Here is a 24,766-nt window from a genome sequence, read left to right as displayed (position 1 = left end):
ACATTTGCAATCAGAGGGAGTAAGTTGCAAGTGTGTAAATGCGGAAACGTAAAGATAGTAGAGAGAGCAAACTCGGCACAAAAGATTTTTATTCCGTGGTATCGATGATGTTCTCAGGCGACACCCGATCACGACTCTTGAGCCATCAAGCTACAAAGACAAGACTCACCATAAGCTTATCTTTCGTCCATGATTTACACACACGCTGAGTGGATTCAGTGTTGTATGCGTGTGCGCGGAACCTTTAAGTGCAAAAAGAATCTGCATGCATAATGTTGTCGTGAATTGTGAGTGCAAAAATTGATTTTGCACGTACTGCAGCGCGACAAAGCCACATGACACATATTAGACTATTGTCATACGACAGTTGAGCTGTGGTGGCACGAGATAATTATTTCTGAGTTTTTTAATCGCATATTATTTCTGCAAAAAGAGAAAAATAAATGGTTATTTAAAAGAATTCCTGAACAAGAGATGCGTAATTCTCCCACCACAGTACAGTGAGATCTGTAGGTTCAGAAGCAAACATGGATGCAGTGCTGGTAACACCCGTCTTTGTTTTACAGTTATGGTCGACAATTGACTGTTCCTTTCTCACTAGCCGGGAAAAAAAATCTTTTGCATAACTGATACGTAGTTTTTAACTGTTAAATTCGAAAAAAAAATGTTTTTTCAAGGGCAGGAGATAATGATTTCCCTTCTGAACACAGGAATATAAGAAGCGAGGAGACTAACAAAGATGAGAACGAGGCACGGAACTTCACTTCTGATCTCGCTATATATATTTCCACTCGATCGCAGACTATAACACGAAATTATAGATGCACATAAACTACGACAATATACAGGTAGATCACACATATACAAGATGCACGGCCGATCGTTGAACGGGGAGAAGCAGCAAAAGAATTCCTATCTGTGCAGCATATCTAACAAAACGTTGGGGATGAGGGGTGCGAGTACGAAATGAGTCTATCCAAGCCATCTATTACATCAAGATCCCTCGTCTTGTCACGGTCCGGAGCCGAGTTCCTCCCCAACTCCCTCGCCGGCGAGTTGCCTTGGCTCCGGCAAAAGTCCCAGCTCCGGTGCGCCTTGTTCCCTCTATCAGGTGGAGGCTCGCAGCTCTTGCTTCTCCCGTAGCTCGTCCTCTTGAAGCTCAGTTGGTCCAGCGTTTCGCGTTCGCAGTCCGACAACGGGCTTGAAACTGTGCCGTTGTTCACTGGAGATGCGTTGTGCTTGGTCTCTGCCTGTAGATCCAACCCCTTGCGCGATCGAGACAGGTCATGCTTTGTGGATTTGTTTCTGTAGCCTCTGTTCTTCACCTGGACCACCAGATGGTGGAGCTGCACCACCAGTTCGAGAATGTAGTGCTCTGTCTTTGCCTTGTCTGCGTGATGAAGTGTCTGGATTCGGGTGACGCTGTGTTGGGAGCCTGATTTCTTGCTCATGTCGCTCCTGTAAGACAGCTATATGTTAGGTGATGCTGCAAAGAAAAATATTTTATGCTATATTGTCGATGGGAAGGTATACAACGAAATCAAGATTCGGTACTAACCCAAGGTTTGCCCATTCACCGACCCATCCAAAACCTTGGTGTGCTCTGGTAAAAGAATCAAAACAGCGAATTTTTAGGACATCAGTAATTCTACGCTCAATCAGAAGGACTTGAAACATTTTAAAGCTATACCCACCTTATTGTATTTTCTGCTATTGGCAGAATCCAGCGAAGAGTTTTCTGCATTTCTGCTTTAATTTGAGCTACAGTTCGCTGCAGGGAATAAAATGGAACACATTTATTAGTGCCCAAACATTGACACACAAAATCAGCAGTCAAAACATATCCGGTACTTCTCTCGAAACAAAATCTGGTTCTGATTCTACTCAAGAAAACAGATGCAAAAAGTCTTATCATAGTTTATGTCCACATGGACTGTTCAAGTTTCAGTGCTTCAAAATCGAAGCATGTTATGGAGACAGACATAAAACAAAACCTTAAAGCTTGCCTCACGATCAGTTTAATAGATTCCATGTACACAAAAATACTAAGGAAATGGACCATTTAAACACTGCAGGGTTGTATAAAACACAAACCTCTTCATCGGTATTAAATGATTGCAATCGTGATCGCAGAGCTGACTTTACTGTTATTGGCAGACCATGGTATAAATTGTCCCTAGCACTAGGAGGAAGAGAGAGTGGCCGAGAAACCTGCATAGGCACACATGATATATTCAGAATTTAGTGGCTTTTTTCGTAATCAATGAAGCAACATCAATAGCAGTCTAGAGATTGAAAATGTATAATACTGCGGTGATACAAATATATGCACTGTAGTGTTGGTTTTTAACTAAAAAGACAGCAAAATATTCAAGCTGGGTGACCATAAATATTCATTACAATCCACAATTACGGTTCACCATAAGGAAAGGAAAATGGATAAATGCATGACTCATCAACATAACAGAAACTGATTTCTGAAATGACAAGAGAATGTATATGAAATTTCGGCAAGTCCGCATAATGAAGGTGAGACATCAAACAGACAAAGTATGTGGAGTTATCAAAAGAACTTACTATATTTTCAATCTGATTGATAATGTTAGCATAATGTAGTGCCAGACCACAGGGACCTAGCCTTTTGTTCTGGGCTTGCTCAGAATCGAAGAAGTCGGTTCCTGCAGAAACTGTTTATTTTGAGAGATGTTAGGATATTATAAGATACATTTTGTGGGAGCAATAAAAACATCCAATCAAGTACTAATATTTACCAGCTTCATTGAATGCATCCCGGATTTGTTTATGTAAAAAAATTACAATATCAACAAGCTTCTCCACAATCTGAATAGAGGATTAAAAAATGCAATGTCAACATTCTCCACAACAACATGCTACCAGATATAACCTAACAGATACAAAGTTATGGTATAAACTAGTACAAAATAACGAAGAGAAATGCCTGAAGATAATTACCTCTTCCAAAGTTTTAGACCACAAGGATTTCTTTTTCAGATTTTTCACGAGCTTCCTTTGGCGCTTTAATTCACTGTGCAATATCATAACACTTTCTGAAGAAAAAAATATATTAACATCCCAAATAGAAGTTTTAGTTGTACATGGTGCATAAAAGTAATAGCATGGAAACTGAGTCTAGCTCAGTTGGCTGAGGGTGTGGATGTACGCCCAAACCACCCAAGTTCGAGTCTTCTTCAACGCAGATTTGGGTGCTTATTTTTTCTTAATATAAAGCCACCTAGTTCCTCCTAAGTTGGTCTAATTTTTGTAAAAAGTAATAGCAACTAAAAGGCCATATAAAATAGTAAGTTAGTAACTAATACTGTGATAGAATTTCTTGTATCTATTTATTCATTTTAAGAACTTTTCAGAATCCCTCCATCAAAACTTGGTTGGGAGGTTGATTGACATTTCTTGTAGCTCATTCTCTAAAAAAATTTGGATTTATTCCCTGGTTCCTTCTGTAAGAGTCTTATTTGTCAAGCCAGTCATGCTTGCTTTACCAGTCTTAATCGGTGACTGTCAAAAATTGCTAACATAGAATGAAAAAGGTGTATGATAAAGAAACTAGAAGAGAACTTGTAATGGTTTATTTGATCAATTTACTAAGAGAGGTTCAGGAAAAAGTGTGCAAAACAATCAACATAAGCTTCTTTTACACTGTTTTTAATTGAAAACTGCAATAGCTTGTTTTATAACTTAAATATGTCTTCACTAAAGTCTTTGTTCACCGTAATAGAATCATTATTTCCAGGCAAGATAATGAAAAATACCGTGTGCTTGCATTCTAGCATCTACTGGTACTATTTCAAAAAATGGCATCAGTCTGATTGTACCTCGTCTAGCCGCTGGCACGGACTCCTCTTCGTGAAATTTCCTTTGAAAATCCTGCTCAAACCTGTCCAGAGCGTGCAATTCATGGTAGAGCTCCTGCAATTGCAAAACTAGCTAATAAGCACAAGTTTCACAGTCAATGTATTGTTGTCAAAAGATAGCTTGGTTGTAGCACACCATGCTTGAAAATGTAGGTATAGCCTGCTGACATGTAAGATACTTAGTTTTTTTACAGCACACTTACAGAAGTGTTTTGAGCCAAATTTATCAATTGCTGGACAGTAACGCCCATACTCTCTTTTGAATGATCCTGAGGCGTAAAATCTGTCGTTAACCTGCATGTCAGAGTAATTCAGAGAACATGAAGTGCTAATACAATTGTACATATCGACATCTTAAATGAAAAGCATACTTTTCAGAGGTATACTTGTCGAAATATCGTCCCAAGTTATGCCATATAGGATCTTTACAGAGGCCACCAAACCGAATTACTTCTCTTGAAAAGATGGCAAGTTCTTCCCTGTTGAATTCCATTTCAAGTCCACATCAGCCACAGTTATGACTATTATCAACCAAAAAGTTTCAAAGAAACTTCCAAAATCATAGTCGCACCTTTTATCAACTGCAGCAATATGCAACAGCTCACTGGAATTTGAGGAAACCAGTATCCGAACTCCATCTGAATGCAAAATCTCTTCCTTCAGTTCTTTTATACTCTCATCAGAGCATGATCTCCATAAACTAGAAGCTTTAGCTATTGTATTTGCGACTTCAAATGCTAAAATACAGACTTTATTTCCTCGATTCGTCCCCCCAGAGAGAAATCCACTGCCATGATTCAAACTTGTCATGCTACTCCCGAGGGTATCTAACACCTCAACAGCCTTTTCCAGACCAGCAATGCTAGCCCTTCCTAGAAGTGTACCTGTTTCTGATACCTGGCATAACTTAGCATGTCAGAGTTCATGTGAAAAAAACTACTGCTATCTTCTCAGGTAATAATCTCTTATTTTTATGATTTCAGCTACCAATAGAATGATAACCAGTTGTAGCACAAAGCAAAGGGAAGAAAAAAGGAGACAGAATATACTATCACTTTAAGAAACATAACATAAGCTGTTAGCTCATAACAAATAAAGTTATATATATATATATCGAACTAATGATGTCATTCCGGTCAATAATGTTCAAAATTATGAAACAACACTCTTTTTGTTTAATAAAAGGGTACAAATATTGTTTCTATATTCTAAAGTATGATTTTTCCAAACTGAAGTGCAAGCAACTCAATAGAAACATGAAGGATATAGATATATCAAAACATAAACGGATATATCACTCTTTTATAGCTATTCTGATTTCTGAATCTTTTGTGGAGCAGAAGATTATCCCTGATGTTAGTTGGCCTGATCAAAGTAGAGTTGGAAGAAGTGGTAGCAGATCAACGAAAATGTGATCATGGACAACTAACGACGGTGAATTTCCTTGGGCAGATACTTCAGTATCCTGTAGCCTCGATTTGCCATTTTCAGCTATGAGATTTCAGTCATGTTCTGTTGCCTGTTCACTGCTTATCAAATCTTCACCAAACATGTTGACAGTAACATAGATTAAGACTGGCTCTCCCTTGTCATGCAGTATTTACTTTGGCAAACTTCTTGCAAATCCAGAGCATTCTTTTAGTTGCGAATAAAAACTGCCATGTTCATGCCTTTGCAAGAGATGTGACGGAAGAATTTGTCAGACTCCATAAGTGGCACGGAAGAACGGTCAGTAGCAATGAAGATACAAGTTTGTGTTTGGGTCGCAAGCTTGACCAGTCCAGAGAGTAGACTTTCGCTGACAGCAACCTGAATGTAAGTTAAGCACGGCTGTCCATCACTTATCCCAGTAAAAAGAACAGAATCATCCTAGGAGAGAGCTTAGAATATCCAAAACAAAGGCCGCCAAGCTTGACTTCACATTGTATGCCGACATGCAGATTTGTGATTTCTTTTTTATTTTTTGGCTTTACTTGTTGTATCTGTTCCCCTCACCTTTCTATGTCCCGCTTAAAGAACAGATGCAGATCTTTCATCAGATACTGATAGATGATAGTCTGATAGTTAACTAGAGTAATGAACTTCGTCGCCTCATCTAGATTGCGCCGCGGCGTCAAGTGAATAACGCAGAAGAGAGATTAGGCTTCGCAGTGACCAGTATCAAGTCTCCTCTGACCACGGCAACTAAAACGCAGCAACTCGATGAGCAGAGAAAGCTATGGTTGTAGCTGGACTGAGATTTCGAACCAAACCTTCCAGCAACACGTGCTCTGCGTCGATTAGTTGAGAATTCGCACGAGCTGGCCACCTAACGAATCACAACACTGTCTCCGCAAACGAGCCGGAGCATGGCATCGTGCTGTCTCTCGGAGCTGACAGACTTTTGCAGTCAACCGGCGAAGAGAGAGCGCAACTGAAGCCCGCGCTCGCGCTTGGGCGCAACAAGACATGCACAGAGCGAAGAGGGGATGGGCGGAGGGAGGGAGGGAGCGAGCGGGCGACAAAGGTGGAGACTGAGAGAGGCGGTAGTAAAATTAAGTACCTTGTGCGACTGTGGCGGCTTGGGCGGCGGGATTGCCAGCTCGCCGGAGTCGAAGTCCCCGGGCCCGTATCTGCCGCGGCGCGCGTCGTAGGCGGCGGCGACCGACCGCGGCACCGCCTCTTCCCTGAACCGCCTCGAGCAGACGCAACCCATGGCTGGCTCAGCGGCGGACTGGTAGACGGACAGATATCCAAACGCGAACCAGCTCAACACCTCGGCCTCCTCGTCGTCGGAGTCGGAGTTGGTGGGTCTCCAAGTTTGAAGTCTCAACTGAGAATGGAGAGGGAGCCGTGGTCGAGGCGGTGGTGGGATTAATTGACGACGGGAAGGGAGGGGAGGGGAGGGGAGAGGGGGGGTCTTTCCGTCTTTCCTTGGCTCGCTGCTCCAATGGTCGTCGCCGTTGGCAACCTTTGACTTCGTCCCTCCCTCTCCTGACTCCTGTCCTCTCTTGTAGTCGTCCTTTTTTTCCCTAAGTGGGGTACACTTTAGAACGCACAAAATCCATTCATATTATATTCATATATAACATATACTCAAATATATATTCAAACACACATTATAAATAAATTCTCGCTCAATATACACATATATACATACCTTTAGTTACTAGAGAAAAACCTTGACGAGATTTTTATGTTGATTCTAGAATCAAACCCGCGACTAGCCTACCACCAAAGTGGATTAATGGAGTTACCGCCCAGTCCTCCTTTTGTCGTAGTCCTTGCTCGCCTTTCCTTTTCTCTCTCTCGCTTCTTTCACCCGCACCTCCAACCCATTTTACACTTCCACTTCCTCTTCTTTTTAGCTTTCACTATTTCTCTTTCGCTCCCTATTTAGAGTCAGTTGTTTTTATAATTTTACTACTGCACGGGTGTAAAGTTAGCATTTTTATCTGTATTTTTCACCTTAACTAAGAGAGTGGAGTATTATCTTATTGCAGCCTTTAGTCTTTGTAATGGTAGATTATCGGGCTGGCACTAGTCTTCAAGAAAAATGTTAAGTAACTACACACGGCGATGCTGGAATTGGATTTGGCTTCCTGAAAACAAAACTGTAAACTTTGACCCAGTGCGTCAAAAATAAATTCAGTTTTGCTAGTCCTTAGTCGTATAAGATTTTATCTATGCCTCAGTCATATTTATGATAGTAAAAACGTTGTCTCCGTAATCAGAGGCAGATCCAACGGCCTAAGCCCCCCAAAAAAATTTTATCATGGATAAAGGAGATGAAGGGAAAGAGAGAGAGAGAGAGTAATAAAAAAAAGAAAAAGAGGGTGAAATGTGTATGAGCCCTTTTACCTAGCTCATATGCAATTGCCCATAACGGTAAAATCTTATAGTCAGGAACCTATCCACTGACTTGTGACTGTAAAAGTTACACCAAATTTATGCATGATTGTAAAAAACAATAGGGTTTTATGGTTGTCGTAATAGGCTTTTACGGTTGCAAATGTGACCGAGAGGTCCGAGACATAAGACGGATCTTAATGGCCTCACAAGAAGACAGATTTTTTTTTTGTTCAATCAATGACAACACCATATACCATGTACGTGGTCTTTGACAGGCACATGCTAATCCTGAATTAATAGTTATGCAATTACCTGACTGGTTGCAATAGACTCGATCCATATTATGGTTCAAAGCACGACGACTATTAGTCGCTAGTAAATTGAAAATGTTGAAGGCGAAGAATCGTACATCTTGATATCAGTCCAACGGGACACACAGTCATTCAACAATTTTTATAAAAGAGAGCAGAATTTGACCAAAATCTAGTAACAAGCGTTATGGACTACAGATTCTCCCGTGAACGTACTGGCACCACGTATGCTAGTGCTTATGGCTAGTTACTTAAGAGAATATATAATGAGATGTTTAAAGGATATGTTTATAGGAAAAAATTGTTTTTTTTAACTATAGTAGCATATGTGTTTAGACAGATGATAATATGCTTACTTAAACATCGTTGCTTATATTAGTACTAACAAAATAGTTAACTATATTTATGCATGTATAGTCTTTATTTACATTAAAAATTACAATTTTTATATAGGTGTTTAACACTCTATTTCCTTAAGCACCTAGTTATAAGCGTGTAACATTGTTCATGGTCTAAGCAATGAGAGTGTTAAACATCTATATGGAAATATAATTAACTATCTCATTAGCACTAATATAAACAACGGTGTTTAAATAAGTATAGTATTCTCTATCTAAGCACATGTGCTATTACAGTTGAGAAAAAAAAATCGGTTTTTTTATAAACACTTTCTCTAAGTATTTTATTGTACATGCTCTATTAGATCATCTTCAACGGTTTCCCTTCAGGGTTTAGAAGCTTTTCACGACGGGATTTTCGTTCTCTTCAGCGCTCCAACGGTTTTCCTTCACGGTTCTTGTCGTAAAAGGATTTTCAGAGTCATTCCCTCTAGGACGAGATTCTCTCTCCTTTTCTTTCACGATTCCTCTTGAAGGAAAGCTATTAAAGATAAGAGTAAATAAAGAGAATGAAAATGAGAAAGAGAATCGAGAAAAGAACAAAATAAAAAGATTATGATTGGGGATAGTCTTAAGGATGTTCCTTTCTTTGTTTCCGGTCAAACATTGCATGCGTAACCATGTGTTGACTACCAACTCTTCCAGCTCGATCGATCTCCTGCATGCATGTCACGTCCCCAGCAACACAGCTTGCTGACAGACAGACAGACACCATGAGGCACCGTCTCAAATTCAACATTGCACGCCCAAGGTTTATCTCAACATAGTGAAAAATCTGGCGCTCCCTGCGTGCCCTCCTAGCTGTAGGCTGTAGCTGGCAACCTTGCCCATGACGAGAACAAAAGCAATGGAGAAAGGACAGCTGCCTCGGTTCAGTGTTTGCAAAATGTATATATTTCGCCCCGGTTTGAAGATATGGACTAGGGAGGTAAGTTTTGTATTTTTTGAGTTATGTGATGGATTCAAAAATTTAAAAAATAAATTAAAGATTCACTCACATCTAATTAAGTTAAAAAAAAATAAACTAACTAGTGATCTAGAATTACCTATTGAATACCTATTTGCATTCCTATATGAACAGTCAAATCAAACGAACACGGTTACCCCTCCGTGTAGGTCTCTCCGGAGGAAGGGACGAGCGACCAAAACCACCGCCCCCTACCCATTGACGGCCGTCACTATCGGCCAGCGGGCGGTGACGGTGGTGCCAAAGCTAGGTACGTTGCTACCTTCCACTTTCCTCATTTCTTTCCCTTTCATCCCCTTTAATATTTGCAGCGATCTAGTCCGAATCTAATGTGTGTCTAACAGTGTCACAGTAAACGCTGGCGACTGACCGTCAATTCAGGATGGCGTCGCGATGGGTGCTGGCAGTCAGGGCGACATTAGAGTTGGTCGCTACCGGTGGCATGACAGACCGTCTCTTCAACCCTTGGTCAGCCTTCCCTTAGTGGCTCGGGTATGGTGCCCCATCAAGACGATGCTTTCCGGGAGCGCGATGGTGCTCCGCCCAATCGATCCAGTGGGCGCCCGCTGTTGTGACGGCGAAAGTGGTGGCTCATGATTCAACTTATCCTGGGGTCTTTGTTTTTTTATCTATATTACAGGTAGAAAGTAGAACATAGTAGAATAGAAAGAAATAAACTCTTCTATTCATTGATGAGATTGTTTACAATATATAGGTGATGAATGAGTGTTTTTTCACCAACATGCACATGTTTATATGGATAACTGCTTAAGGCAGTTAATCATCTAATTATAGGATAATTGAGTGTTATTATTTATTACAACACTCTCCCTTGATCAATTATTTTTAGTTGTAAACATCTTGTTAAAAACTCCTCAAAAACCCTATAAGGAGAAAATAGTATGTTGATATGTTATGAAAACTCCTCATAAACTCAATAGGAAAATATAAGGAGAAAATTATATGACATATATTGGTTATTTCTTCATTGAAGCTCATATGAGAAACCTAAATAGGAAAAACTCATTGGTGAGCATAGAGAACAATAACTAGGATCTATGGATCATATTAATACCTCAAAAACCTCTTGAAAAATAGGAGGGATGATGATGATATGATGTTAAAACTCCTTTAAAATCTAGTGAGAAAATAAGAAGAAAAATAGTACATCATAGAGTGATCATTGTCTCTTTGTAAACTCATATGAGAAAATATTTAAAAGAAAAAATATATGAGAGTTTAGAGAACAATAGATATGTCTTTGAAGGGGCCGTTAGGGCTCCCCACCATAGACGCGCAAGGGCTACGTGTGACAGCTGATGCCACTAGGGGCGCCCCTTTTATCTCATATCCGAGGAGGAGCGCATGGAGGTGCGTTGGAAGCTGGTGGTACCGGTGTCGTAGATGCTCGAGGAGAAGAGTTCGGTGCCGTTGGTGGACATAATGCCAACGGCGCCTATGGTGTGCATTCCAGTGAGGCACCGCACCTGTGGGTGCTGCCATGGTACCATAGTGGGCACCGATGAGGGGCTCCGTGCCATTACATGCACCAGGGAAGCATGGGTGGTTGCCACAACGAAGGCGACGACAAGAACCTCGATGAAGATGACAGTGGTGCAATGGTTGTCTCGGTCGAGGAATAAAACGACGGATGACACCTTCGACTGCCATCAAAGATGTAAGAGCTTCACCGATGTAAGATGCCATGGATTTGTCGTGGTGAAGAGTGTTGTTGTTGCAACGAGGATGACGTCTTCCTAGTGTCAAGGCCGATTAGCCTCTCTTCTGGCCTTCTGTTCTTCGTAGATTGGCTGATTAGCACATAGAGCAATAGGTGCTGATAACCTATTACGGTAGAAAGTAGAACATAGTAGAGTAGGAAGAAATGAACTCTTGTTGATGAGATTGTTTACAATATATAGGCGATGAATGAGTGTCTTTTCACCAACAGGCACATGTTCATATGGATAACTGCTCAAGGCAGTTAATCATCTAATTACAGGATAATTGAGTATTATTATTAACAATCTGAAGCTCTGGTGCAAGGTCATTTGAGATCTCAATTCGATGGATCAGGCCGTCATCCTCCTACACTATGGCGTGGGCGAACTTCTAGTCGACATTGTGGCACCTGGCTCGACTGTTGGCTGTGATATCCTCCAAGCGTGAGGTTGTTTGGGGCCTCAACCGAGTTCGATCGATGTGCTCCTTCATGACAACGAACTTTCTTTGAAGGCAGTACAATGCCATCCTTGGGTGAAAACTCTTGATCTACTATCAGACAATGACGACATCCGCGCATGCATCGTCTTTCTCCTTACAGGCACTATCTGGGGGCTTTGGCATTCGAGATCCTGATATTTTTGGGATGGAAATCTTTTGGCTGATTTTCACTGGATCAAGCGACGACATCATTACTAATGCCATTTTTCTCCTCTGAGGCGTCTCTGTAAATATACATGCCTCTATCTCTACGGCATCGGTTGATGATGAAGTTTGGCTTTGGATGCTTGTGAATTGCTTAAGATGCATCTGTTATTTGCCTCCTATTTGCGAGCGAACATTGTATTGTTTTTTGGAGTTTTCGAGATTCCTTCAATCTAGGGCTGAAGATATTTGAGATTGTTTTATCCCTTAGGAGCAGTATAGGAAGCAAGCATATCATGGATTTATACTTTTTACTCGTTAGTAGCTGAAGATCTTGGTGTGAAATTCAGTATTGCTTTCTGCATATCGCGTTTCAGCTTTTTTCTTTCCTTTTTTTAATCTATGTAATGGCTACGTACACCTTTTAAGTGCAGAGATATGAACATTATTTCATCTCGGAATAAAGATTTGTTCATCTAAAAATCAATCGAGGGGTGCCTCCTAGTGTTAAGATTAGATCAATCATCTTAATTATTAATGAAAGGCAAAATTATATGGATGCTATTATAAAAGAGTTCATATTAAAAAATATGATCAGCTGTGAGGATAACATACAGGCTCAAGGCCCACATATCATCCTTACGCCCATATATCATTCTTACACCGATAGTATTTTTCAACTTTTATAATTTTTACAATATTACCTAACAAATTGTCCTAATTGTAACCGAGAGTAATAATATTAATCTCTGTAAATAATTATATTCCTAAAGGAGAAGTGGTGAATAAAATATTAAATTCAATGCAAGTAGTGCGGAACGTCAGTGTGAAAGTAGGAACGTGCACAGCGGCAGGAGGCGCCTTGTTAGTTGGCGGGACGCGTAAATTTACAGGCTTGCCCCGCCGTGCGAGTCGCGGCGAAAGCGACCGCAGCGACCGTCACCGCGATCGGGGCAGGGAATGTTTGGTCAAGCTCAAGCGCGTCGAGGGTTTTCTGGTTGCTCGTTGCTCCACGAGAGTAATATGGTCCGACATAAATGTATAATTTTTTTAAAAAATATGTTTAGATTTTTTACATACTATTTTAATCTGTTTAGATAGATATCAATATATGCTCGTAGTTTAGTTCGATAGATACAATTTTTACATTTATTTATATAGGTGAACTTACTTATTAGTATTATAAAAATATTTTTCATGTAAATTATTAATTACAATCTCAATTCTTACATTCAATTTTAAACTCAATCAATTAAATAAAAATTTAATTCAACTTATCTAAATAAATACAACCAACTAAACACTTTTATTTTCATTAAATATAACTTAAACTGATACCTTCGGTGTAAGTAACCAGTCACACCCTAACTGGTCAGCTTGGTCTCTGGGGCCGACGTGGCAGCGACCAGATGCCGCATGGCGGTGACCGACCGACGTGGTTTTTTCTCTCTCGATGATTTTTATGCTCTGATGATCTCACCAGATTAGCTACTAAACCATCTCAAAAATTAAACTGGTTGGCAACTGAACGACCCAACGTGAATTGAACTGGTATATATCTTTGCCTTCATTCTTCAGAGCCGAAAAGAAAGACGATAGAAAAGGTAGCAACAAACGAAAATATAGAGTTCAATAGACTTAGAACAGATCAAGCATGTACGTACGTGTGTTTTATTCAAAAGCATGCATAGACTTGAGGCTTCAACACTTGTTAAGTACCATGTAAGGGTTAGCTCCTAGCTTCACATTAAATCTTAAATTTGTAACTAAGATAAGTTATTTAACTCTCTACTTTTAGACTGAATAGAAATAAAATAGTATACCAAATAGTTTCAGTATATCTATAACTCTAGTACTACAAATTTTTAAAACTAGAATATAGCTCTGCCAAATCTACCATAATTGATTGCTCCGAGCAATATACAGTGCATTTTTGGCTGGTCCAATTTTCTTGTTTCCACACACTGTTGGTCACCAAGCAGATAATGCATCATATATTCAATCGAAGGCATGCGGTCAAGGTTGGAGAGCTATATATCAACACTTCAAAAACGTGCACGTGTGCCATGGTTAGGTAGCTACTATACAAAAACTTTCCTGCACATTCGCGAATCATGAACGGACATTATCCAACGCATATGCAACGTTGAAGATAATGTGAATATGTGATCAATCATGGATCGACAAACAAACACAAATGTGATCGCTAATCGGAGATTGCATACTCACTTCTGAAAAGGCCGAAATACGTGTTCTATCATAAAAAGAAGATAATTAGCAAACGATTTTACGTGGTTTTATTTATGTTCTGTCGGCAGAGAATATATTTTGTATTTTGAAATTCCAAGCTATTATTCAAGTACTTAAACTAAATTAAATATAAGAGAAAGGAATTCATCTCGCGGTTATAAAAGAGGCTTTAACAGTGTTGGGGATGATCTCTCGTCCTCCCCCTTCATAGGATAACTTGAAGTCTACCGGAGGCTACGTATTTGGGTGATTACATTGGTGTTTCAAGGAGTGCAGACGAAGATCACGAGGTATCTTCAGTCGCAACCCAGAGGTTGGCCTAAGTCCTTCATCCGTGCGGCGAAGACCCGGATGATCTTTTGGTCGAAGACCGGAGGCATGCCCGCGGTCCCAGCTACCCGCATTGATGAAGGTAACAACGGGTCTTCAGTCGGAAGCCGAAGACTACACCGGCAGTTTTGCTGACCGAAATGGACAAAGGTAGCAGCGCGTCTTCGGACTGGGACCGAGGATCGACTCATGGCGCCAAAGGGGAGAAGCGAAGCCCATGGTGAACCTCATGCTGATAGCTGAGAAGCCTTCGGCGGAATCTTGGGGTCAACTGAAGACCATGACTGGATGTCGGGGCTCACTTAACTGCCCGGGGCAAAGTTGTAATTATGTAAATACGCTTGATTGTACCATAATGCCCCCGAATATTCCAAGAATGTAGCAGGTAAAGGAGTAAAAACTGTAAACCCCGTGTGGAGTGGTTGAGTGCAGGCTATAAATAGGGTCATACTGTATTCGAGACGGGCGAAATCAATTGAGACAATTTACCCCAAACAGTGTCACACCTAGAATCCTTCGACTTTCCCTATAAGCGAAGGTTCTCCTTATTCGGAACATCGGTTCCAACAGTTAGCAGAAGGGAGGACCTCATCAGACACCGGATTATAAAACCAAATTATAAATATATAGATTTTACTATGCAAATTTGAGTTACTATTTACTATTAGCATGCGATAATGTAAGAATATAATATTATAATATACTTCAACAACTTATCCACTTTCCTCTTTCACTCCTAGTATTAAGTTCACCTTGTAAAATAGTTATATTGAAGGAATGATTTGTGTTATTACCGTTGTAAGGTAATCTTTCATGTGTGTAAGTATTTGGGTTCTCAAAAGAGAACCATTTGTAAGCTATGTTTGTGAAAATAAAGTAGTGTTGTCTTTGAAAATCTTTTGATCTTCTAATTTGTCTATATGAGACGAGTTTTTACGCTATGTACACTATAGGAGAAATCTCTTCGATAGTTCTGAGGTAATCGGTAAGGAGGACTCTGTATCCGTAAAGAAGTGTTCATTTTTTGTAGAACTATCTAAGATAATGATAAAAACTTATCATATACATTCAACCACGCTTTACTTCCCTAGATATCCCTAGTCATGAACATAGATGTAGAAAAGGACTTGAGGGATATCAGAAGGATACTTTAAGAAAAATAAAGCATCAACAGTTCTATCAAATAGATATGTTTGAAAGTGGGAATGAAATATATAGGATATCTAAAGAAGTAGAATTAAGTATTTTAACATAACCAGTAGATTTAAGAGTTGTAGGTAAGCAATTTAAAAATGATCTAAAGTATTTAGGGTACAAATATATTTACCAAGGAATGTATATTATAGGAATTAAGGGTATGACAAGGAAGAAATTAGGAACAAAGGTTCAAATAACATTATTAGATAAAAGATGAGATACAGTAAATAAAACCATATTAGGATTCTTAGAAGGAGATATGAACGAAAATAGTTTAATAACTTACATAACTTCAGACTTGATGATGCCTATAAAAGAATTTATAGAAAAAAAAAGCTTTGACTTTCAGACCAAAAATAAACTACCTGACCCCTTAAGAAGTATGATATTTGAAGAGTATAAGAAAGAAATTGAAGGGACAATCATTAATATATCTCAAGCTATAACTTTTGTATTCAAACAACTGAAGAAAATATATACAAACATACAAGCTCAGAGATCCATGAAACACTCGGATTATAATTTTTACAATAAAATGGTTCAAATACCATTAACCTATGGAGAAGAAAGACACAAGAATACAAGATATTATAGACCTCAACGAAAGAGTAATAATAGTTATAAAACTAAAAAAAGATACTTTCTAAGAAGATCATATAATAAAGATCTATTTTTATATAAGAGGAATGCAAGACATTATAATCCTAAGAAAAATTAGGATAAGACATAGATGTTTCATATGCAATTCACCTGACCACCTAAGTAGGATTTGCCCTAATAAGGATCAGAAAAGATATTCTAGCAAATATGAAGAACAAAAAAAAGTTTTAATAATAGATAGTGTAAATGAAAATATATTAATTTGCGATGATGAAATCAAAGACGATGAATCAATATATTCAATCATAGAAACTGATGAGATTGAAAATAATGAGACTGACTATGAGTCAAGTAATGATAAAATAGACTTAATAGACGAATTAACGGGTCTAACAATAGAAATGATGGATCAAGCAATTTATGATCATAAATGGATTAGAGGAAAAGAGGGATTATAATATAAAATGTGCTTTTTTATATACTATCCAAATAAAAAAATAGAGCTACATGAAACATATGTCTCAAACAAACATGCTCTGAATGTTTGAAAGCAAAAAAACAAAGATGGAGAAAGGAACTAGAACTAGAACTAGATGAAAGAATAAGGTCCAGCAGAGTAAGAATATTAGAAAATAGAGTAGAAGTAGAAGTAGAGGACTAAAAACCAAAATTGATAACATATATTTTAAAAAAGATGAGTTTATAGAAAATAGTGAATGCTAGAGCAAACTATAACGTTAAAATATAGTAGAGGTGACAAGATAATACAGTTAAAAGATGCTAGACAAGATAATATAGTTAAAAGATGCCATAACAAACTTTAAAATAAGTATATAGTTAAGTTACCATCTAAAGAAATATTAGGAATAATAATTTCAGTAAAAATAAAACTAAGACTAAATATTACCTATAAAATATTGGCATTAGTAGACACGAATGCAAAAAAATATTATTCATGATAAATATTTTGTAAAATATCCTAAAATAGTAGATACAATAGATGATAATAAAGCAGAGACATCCATTGATATGTCAGGAATAAAGAAGATCCATAATCAGTTAGCATACAATATTTATGTATTAATAAATAGCACAAAATACATAATAGATGAAATTACAATACGAGACATATCTATGATAAACAATGACATGATAGTTGGATTAAGGTTTTTACAATATTTTTTTACAAACCACAATTATACATGAATAAGGTATTACATTTATTCCATATCAAGACAATGTCCCATATATCTTAGAAGTACGAAAGCGTTGTGGAAAGCAACACAAAAAAAAAATGCCAATCTTGATCTTGAAAATGGTAATCTTGAATGTAGTATAAACAATGAGTTCTCAGACAAACATAAAGAAAACGAGCCTAATGCAAGCATAGAAGGATATTACATAGCAAATTCTTATATAGAATGCATTGGATTACAATCATTCGTACCAAATTAAGTATAGAGACATAAATTCTAAAAAAGATACAGAGAAGATTATACAAAGATTAAAAGATATCTAAATAATTGGAGAAATATCAATGAAACGCTATGATAAAAGTTCTATTGTATGTAAGATAAATATTATAAACTCAGATATAACATATAGAGTATCTCATGTGATAAATAGTATGTATATAGAGCATGTGAGTATATAAGATCATTCAAGTGGTATGTATATTTTTTTGGTTTGTATATATTTTTTTAGTGTATTACATTTTATGTACAAATATGAAGGTATTATAAAAATCTATTAAAATTGATGGACTTCTTTTCAATTTTTTCATATAATTTACATTGAAGTATTTTAAAATAAGTATATAAATATACTTATAGTGATAAAAGAGTATATCTAATTTATTTATATGATATATTATAGTATAAAATATGTACTTCGAAAGTACAGACTAGGATAAAACTAGGACAAGCCTGATTGATATTCTTGATACGATGTAGTAGTCTGTCTAGGTCCGGTTTGTGCGATCCTGACCGCTGAGCCGCATGCACAAGCAACACGCCCAGCTCGATCGATCGTCGTTTGCTTCGCCGTTTGGACATCGACGGATGATGCGACGTCGTCGTTGCCGACAAAGACGAGAGCCAAGAGTTTTCCAAGGTTCACGTTGCTTTCCTAGCTATCTACCTCGCGCGCGGTGCATTCCTCATTTCTTCCACTTATCCTCGTATGAATGCAAAAAATACTATAATCTTAGGGAAGAAAAAAGCACCATGATTTGATTAGCATGTACTACTTCGAACAGATTTGATTAGCCTGTCTCTGAATATTGTCGTCTGAATATGTGTGTGCCACTCTGCCATGACACTGGGACAATTACAGTTTCCTTGGCAAGTTCACAGTACTAAGTTCATAAACTCTTACATGACTAGGAAGTAACTTACTTAGTGGTTTCGATAATGCAGAGGACAATTAGGAAGCTCTTTGCTGAATATTCCTAACAAATGGGTGACTCAATCCTTGAGAATGTACATGCAGTTAACAATGATGAGCTAAATGTTGATGAAAGCAGCTTATGAGGAGAGTGGTAACATAGCAGTTAGGAACTTGTGCATTCTTCGGTTAGGACTTCTTTTAGATGAATTAGGTCTTAATTAGCAATGCATGAGCTAGTCTTTTCAAAACTAATGGTCTGCTTTGGTTGTTCAGTTCTATATTTCTACCGTTCAAATTAACTTTAATTTGCTTGGTTGTCTACGCAGGCCCAAGAGTGAAAGGTGTCCTCAATTTTTTTGTGTTTAACTACATATTGAATTGCTTTCAAACGTTTCAGACACTACTCTGAAAACATAGCTGTCAAATTTATTGGGATGACGAGATGACATTTAATTGACAACTTGAGGTAATCTCCTATTAAATCTTATTTCTTGCAATCCCTTCTTAAAATTATTTGTTGCCTGTTAATATGAATTAATCATACTTGCCAAATTTTAGTGGGTTCTGGGATCTAAGGGCAGCTCCAACAGAGACCGTAAAGCCTGCCATATCTCTATTCACACATCATTTGCTTCCTCCAGCGCCCCGTATTGCTCTCCACTAGCTCTGGCATCGTGTGCTACAGGAAAATGGGGAGGAGACTGCAAGTGGCAAATTAAAAATACGGCAGGTAAGAGATGTTGTATTATTGTTCATATGTGAATGACCGTAGGTCCGAAGAGAGGAGTAGAGTAGTAGAATATAAGAAATATAGTAGCTGTTGGAGATAAAAAAATAGAAATATTGTAATAATATTAGAAGATATTTTAATAGTATTATAAATGACGAATTTTTAAAGTATCTACTAAAGATAATCTAAATAGCTAATGTTATGAGATAAACTCAGTGGTCAGTAGTCACTAGCTAGAGACTTGCTTGAAAAGGGATGGCATATTTTTTTGAACCGACAAACTTGCCATGACCAAAGTGATGTTAACAACCATTTTCAAAAACTAGCAAGCTACCGATTATGCATGGTCTCACCAATCAGCACACGATTATATCATATATCACAACTTGACTGCTAGTGACCGCCGTTAGTGCCCCTAATTCTTAATGATGTAGCTAATGGTGGCCATAAAAAATAGAGACCTCTAGCTGATAGTGGATCACTTGGTAGAGACATTCATTTGGAACATGCTCAGGAATAGGAGGTCATGAAAAATCTTCAAACTAGAACAGTGCTTTTCTTCAAACCCCTTTGCTAGCTGTTCTTTTGCATTTGTATATTCTGTCATTGCAGCAGTAGATTCAGTGTGATGTTACTGAAAATTGAGTTGACAAAGAACAATATTTTTATTGAGTTGGTCATTCATTCTTCAAACTAAAGGATAGTGGCGCCTTTAAGTTCGTAATGCATGCGAAGGTTAATTAGTTTTCAATCTTTTGTTCCCTGAAACTTTTCAGCTTGGTGATGCATCGGCATGAGTTTTGGCGTCGACTGATTGAGGGTGGGTGGCAGGGTGGTTGTGTCGTTACTTCGTGCGTGGTATGGAACAATGTAGGGAAATATAGCTTCACATAGTCTTGCATACATAAATTGTTTATCTCTTCTACCGTATTAACATATATTTGAATGTAAATGAATGGTACTGATAAACTATGTGTTTATATACTTAGTAATTTTTTTTTATGTCCAAGCTTTATAGCCTAATTCAACGATGGAGCATGTAAATTATGTTTCGTGCTAGTTGTGGCTTGAAATCCATTATCCATAGATCCTGCCAATTGTTGGTGATTTGTTTAGGCAGCGCATTAGCATCAAAGACGTCGTTTGTTAACTTATTCATCTCGCACAATGCAATATATTAGTATACTGTTTGATCTATCCAAGGACAAATTTTTTGTTGAATTATGTGTGTTTTGTGTCCTTTTGCATTTTTATGATCTATCTATCTATCCATTACTTGCGGTTCTTTCCGCCAGGGAACACGGACACAACCCAATGGAGTGCCCCCGCCACCGCGGATCCAGCGCCGGCCGTTCCCGTCCACCACCACTCCCGCAGACTGGCAACTTCCTCCTGGCCCGCACGCCATCCGAAGCACCCGTGCCGTGCGCCTTCCTTCCCTTTGTTCTCCTCACCTCCCCCTCAAGAACGAGCAATCCGTTGAGTTGGTTCGTTCCCCGAGCGAGCGGAAGTGAGGAAGGAGCCAAACCCAACCAACCAACGACCGGCCGGCCGGCAACCGAGGCCGCCCGCAGCCATCCGTAGCGACGAGGGACGGGACACAAAGGAAGGAGACGGGGATAAGCGCCGGCCGGGTCCCAAATCCTTGCCCCATTTCCCTCCTGTTTCCTTCAAATTTTGGATGTTTTGGTTTTCTGTCTCGATTTCTTGGCTTTGATTCGGAGGGAAGGAAGAGGATGGCGGTGTCGGACAACACCAAGGGGCTGGCGCTCGCGGTGGCGTCCAGCTCCTTCATCGGCGTCAGCTTCATCCTCAAGAAGATCGGCCTCTTGCGCGCCGGCAAGGGCGGCGTGCGCGCAGGTGCACACACGCTTAATTGCTCGAATGCTTGTATATTTCTACGCGAATAATTGATTATTTTACGCGCTTCCTGGGATCCGAGGGCAATGTGGGCTCTTGAACGAATCCTCTGATTTGTTCGTAACCTCGGTCACTCTGATTGTACATTCCCCGGATTTGATGCTCCGGCCAAGGATTCTTTGGTCGTGATTTTTTTTTTTTTTTGTGCGATTGGGGGCGGCTGCTGCGATTCTAGATCTTGACAACGCTGCGCTTCGTTAGTCAACTCAGAAACCTGTGCATATGATGAACGTTTCAGTCGTTGGGTTGTCGCTATCTTCTCGGCGTGATCAAAGCTCGTGCTGGTTGAATTTCGAAGATGGGGTCAATTCGATTGCTCTGAGATTTCAGCTCATGTCGTGTTAAACTTCATTAGTTCTATATTTTTTTTCCAGGCATACTTATTTTTTCGCAAGCAATTGTCCTCCCATTCCAGCTTATGAGGATCATTCGTTCTACATTACAGGTGGTGGAGGATACACTTACCTTGGGGAGCCTCTGTGGTGGGCTGGAATGACCACAAGTATGCTCTATCCACACTGACATTTTTACTGTGAAATTAAATTTGACTGTGCAACTGAATTTCCTTATTGTTGACCTTGACAAGTGTTGCTTGGGGAGGTTGCAAACTTCGTTGCTTATGTCTTTGCACCAGCTGTACTCGTGACCCCACTCGGAGCATTGAGCATAATAGTGAGGTGAATTTTTCAAACCAAAACTGGTAGTTTGAACACTGTCTTTGATTCTCTTATGCTTGACATACAAATTTTCGGAAATTGCTCAGTTCAGTGTTGGCACACTTTGTGCTGAAGGAGAGGCTTGAGAAGCTCGGCATCCTTGGCTGTGTATCGTGCATAGTAGGTTCAGTTGTCGTTGTTATGCATGCTCCTGAAGAGCATATGCCTAGTTCTGTCGAAGAAATTTGGAACCTAGCTACTCAACCAGGTGAGTCACTGACGTCCAATCATACACTTTAACACTTCAATTTTAGTTGCAGCTTCATGTCTTACAGACTTTCTCCATTCTGTGGTGTCAACCATGGGCAGGATTCCTAACATATGCAATGGCAACATTGTTACTAGTGGCAACACTTGTAGTCTTCTTTGAACCTCGATATGGTCAGACTAATATCCTGATATATCTGGGTATCTGCTCTTCAATGGGATCACTAACCGTAAGCATGCTTTGACTAGCAGATACACAGTCTTACCGCAGGAAAATGTAGTTACTGAACTTTCAATACTCTGCAGGTCGTTAGCATCAAAGCCATTGGTGTTGCCATAAAGCTTACATTGGATGGAATGAATCAGGTTGCTTATCCATACACATGGCTTTTTGTTATGGTTGCAATTATCTGTGGGGTTTCTCAAATAAATTACCTCAACAAGGTAAGCGTGCTTTTCCTGTTACTTGCTTCACCTGCAAGGTGTTTTGCTTGATTGCACCTAGAGCTTGTACTTCAGAATATTGGCAACTTAAAAGGATTTGTTATCTGCAATAAGCTTATTTTAATTCTTCACCGCAGCTATTAAGGAAACTTGTAGTATTTATCAGTTTCAGGTTATGCTGACTTCCTTCTACTTTTGCAGGCACTGGATACCTTTAATTTAGCTATTGTTTCTCCTATTTATTACGTAATGTTTACGACCCTTACAATAGTGGCGAGTGGAATTATGTTCAAGGTAGAAACCAATCTTAGTTGTTTAGTTAATTAGGCCAAACTTACTGATCCTATGGGCCGCGTTCACAACTTATTGTGCTTACTATGAAACTATGAAATGCAGGACTGGGCTGGCCAAAGCTTAAGTAGTATTGCTTCTGAATTATGTGGCCTAATAACAATCCTGTCTGGGACAATTTTGTTGCACACAGCAGAGGAGGGAGCCACCAATTCTGCAGGTATAGTCATTTAACTCAATTTTCTTGTTTTACCTATGTGTGGTATTTTTTTCTTTGAAATACATCATGCTCTGCTGAATTGCTAATACCTCCTATTTCTTTTTCAAGGACTCCTAATACCTCCAATTTCATGAAAGAAGCAATAAAGCTTTTCTACGAGGCCTCAAAACTTTATGCCACCCCAAAATTTGCTAAGCAATGTGCTTTATCAGTTAATATTGTTATAATAATATTGATTAATTAATGCCAGCCCTAAGTTAGCATTCAGTTCCCTCGGAAATTCTATAAGATAAACATGTTTGGCTCCTTTTCTGACCCAGAAGCTAATTTGAACGGATGGCTTCTTTTTGAAGAAAAACTTTTAAAAGTTGTTAGAGTTGGCATATTTTGGTTATACTTGTGTCTGCAGCAATTGTTAAGACACTTTTTGAACTGAGCAAAACTTTCCTATTAATTTCAGCTTTGTTGTCTTGGCCTTTGGATAAAGGGTCCATATCGTGGTGTATCTGCTTAAGCAGTGACAATCTACTGAAGAATGTTGAAGAGGACTACTTCGCGGCTCTGCAAAGTTCACCTGCCCCAGTATGACGATACATCTCCTCTACTTTGGCCGTAGAAGAAACGATAGAATTTGTAAAAATCATGCAAATCGCGGAGGAATCTTAACAGTGCCAACATTCTGGCAGTTTTGGTTGAGGAGATTTCATCTGCCATTTTTCAGATTGTACATAGGAACCTGTAAATTTGTGGATTTTTGGATACCTGAGACAAGATAGGACTTGTCATCCATTGTTTGTTCGAAGGCAAGTTGAATTTCTAGTCACATGTTGTAGTTTGCATAAATGTTTCTTCTTTAACTTAATCTCAGGAGTGAAGATTGATGTATCCCAGCTGTGTTCTGCATTAGTATCACATATGCATTCAAATTGACTGGTTTCAGTGTAAAGCTCAGAAGGAAGGTAATACACTGCTGCATGTGCCAATTCTGTGGCATTGAGGGATTGATTTCATGCACTGCATATCCATTTGACTGGCTTATTAAGTTATTACCTACTGCCTTTTCCAATTAGATTGTTTTATGGAGTTTGTTGGTTGAGAAATGATTTGTTAAGTCATCATATTGAACAGGGGAAGCCTGCCTGGTACCATCCACTGATAGGGTAAGTTTGCCGATTTCCACAACCATTATTTTTCAGGAAAATCGATGCTTACTCTCATCTTGTAATTGTTATATTCCTGTTTAGCCAGATTAGGTGAAATTTGCTGTCCCTTTTTTGGACTTGGACTTTGCCAAACTGATGTGAGGATGTCCTTCGAAATTTCGTCAAAATATCCATCTACAGGTTAAACTTTAAAGCCACTGTACTGCCTCCATGGACACTTAAAATTAGTATCAGTGATGATGATGATAAATATCATATCAGCAAATTTTCAGCTGGTCATTCCCTGTTGAAACTTGAAATTATAACTCTAAAATATTGATTTTCAAAGGCTTCCTCTTGACCGTAGTTTTTTTTTTATCAGAATAGTAGCCACTTTCTACATTCAAAAATAATAATCTGTATCCCTAACCCAGGCCAGTCCAACATAGGTTTCATCTGGTTTGCCTGTACAAGTTAAGCATGATTTGGTTCGTTCGTGTTTGGTTGCCTGTGTTTTGGGAAAAAGCTACATTGTTGGGTGCATTTCAAAGTGTTTGGTTTGGCTAG

At 38.9% G+C, this 24,766-nt stretch overlaps 2 protein-coding genes across 5 annotated transcripts; one reads left to right on the top strand and one right to left on the bottom strand.

Annotated features, from left to right (window-relative positions):
• Nucleotides 1-759: 759 nt before the first annotated feature.
• LOC133927401 (protein PSK SIMULATOR 1-like) lies at nucleotides 760-6,847 on the bottom strand. Of its 2 annotated transcripts, none has more exons than XM_062373864.1 (12): nucleotides 6,433-6,847; nucleotides 4,462-4,787; nucleotides 4,277-4,369; nucleotides 4,094-4,184; nucleotides 3,852-3,945; nucleotides 2,974-3,068; nucleotides 2,772-2,841; nucleotides 2,578-2,687; nucleotides 2,095-2,211; nucleotides 1,695-1,771; nucleotides 1,559-1,603; nucleotides 760-1,458 (listed from the first exon to the last, which is right to left on the bottom strand). In XM_062373864.1, exons 1-12 carry the CDS (start codon nucleotides 6,583-6,585, stop codon nucleotides 930-932), a joined length of 1,800 nt encoding a protein of 599 aa, XP_062229848.1. In that variant the 5' UTR covers nucleotides 6,586-6,847; the 3' UTR covers nucleotides 760-929. The 2 variants fall into 2 exon arrangements, with proteins under 2 accessions (XP_062229848.1, XP_062229847.1); XM_062373863.1 differs by having other exon boundaries at nucleotides 4,262-4,369; nucleotides 6,433-6,846.
• Nucleotides 6,848-20,377: 13,530 nt separating this feature from the next.
• LOC133927400 (probable magnesium transporter NIPA6) lies at nucleotides 20,378-23,942 on the top strand. 3 transcript variants are annotated; one of them, XM_062373861.1, is made up of 9 exons: nucleotides 20,378-21,119; nucleotides 21,625-21,681; nucleotides 21,766-21,856; nucleotides 21,943-22,103; nucleotides 22,205-22,332; nucleotides 22,409-22,546; nucleotides 22,748-22,840; nucleotides 22,943-23,057; nucleotides 23,545-23,942. In XM_062373861.1, exons 1-9 carry the CDS (start codon nucleotides 20,996-20,998, stop codon nucleotides 23,643-23,645), a joined length of 1,008 nt encoding a protein of 335 aa, XP_062229845.1. In that variant the 5' UTR covers nucleotides 20,378-20,995; the 3' UTR covers nucleotides 23,646-23,942. The 3 variants fall into 3 exon arrangements, with proteins under 3 accessions (XP_062229845.1, XP_062229846.1, XP_062229844.1); XM_062373862.1 differs by lacking the exon at nucleotides 23,545-23,942 and adding an exon at nucleotides 23,166-23,501; XM_062373860.1 differs by having other exon boundaries at nucleotides 20,387-21,119; nucleotides 23,518-23,942.
• Nucleotides 23,943-24,766: the final 824 nt, after the last annotated feature.

Source organism: Phragmites australis, chromosome 8 (assembly GCF_958298935.1).
Source record: "Phragmites australis chromosome 8, lpPhrAust1.1, whole genome shotgun sequence".
Taxonomy (NCBI): Eukaryota; Viridiplantae; Streptophyta; class Magnoliopsida; order Poales; family Poaceae; genus Phragmites; species Phragmites australis.
The sequence above is the reverse complement of the archived record's forward strand: the minus strand, read 5'-3'. Positions and strand labels throughout refer to the sequence as shown.

Coding starts and splice junctions, on each gene's coding strand:
- LOC133927401 (XM_062373863.1), bottom strand. CDS start 6,585: ATGGGTTGCGTCTGCTCGAGGCGGTTCAGGGAAGAGGCGGTGCCGCGG. Junction 2,688..2,771: donor GGATGCATTCAATGAAGCTG/GTAAATATTAGT, acceptor CAAAATAAACAG/TTTCTGCAGGAACCGACTTC. Junction 1,772..2,094: donor CATTTAATACCGATGAAGAG/GTTTGTGTTTTA, acceptor TATTCCCTGCAG/CGAACTGTAGCTCAAATTAA.
- LOC133927400 (XM_062373860.1), top strand. CDS start 20,996: ATGGCGGTGTCGGACAACACCAAGGGGCTGGCGCTCGCGGTGGCGTCC. Junction 21,120..21,624: donor CAAGGGCGGCGTGCGCGCAG/GTGCACACACGC, acceptor TCTACATTACAG/GTGGTGGAGGATACACTTAC. Junction 22,841..22,942: donor CGAGTGGAATTATGTTCAAG/GTAGAAACCAAT, acceptor TATGAAATGCAG/GACTGGGCTGGCCAAAGCTT.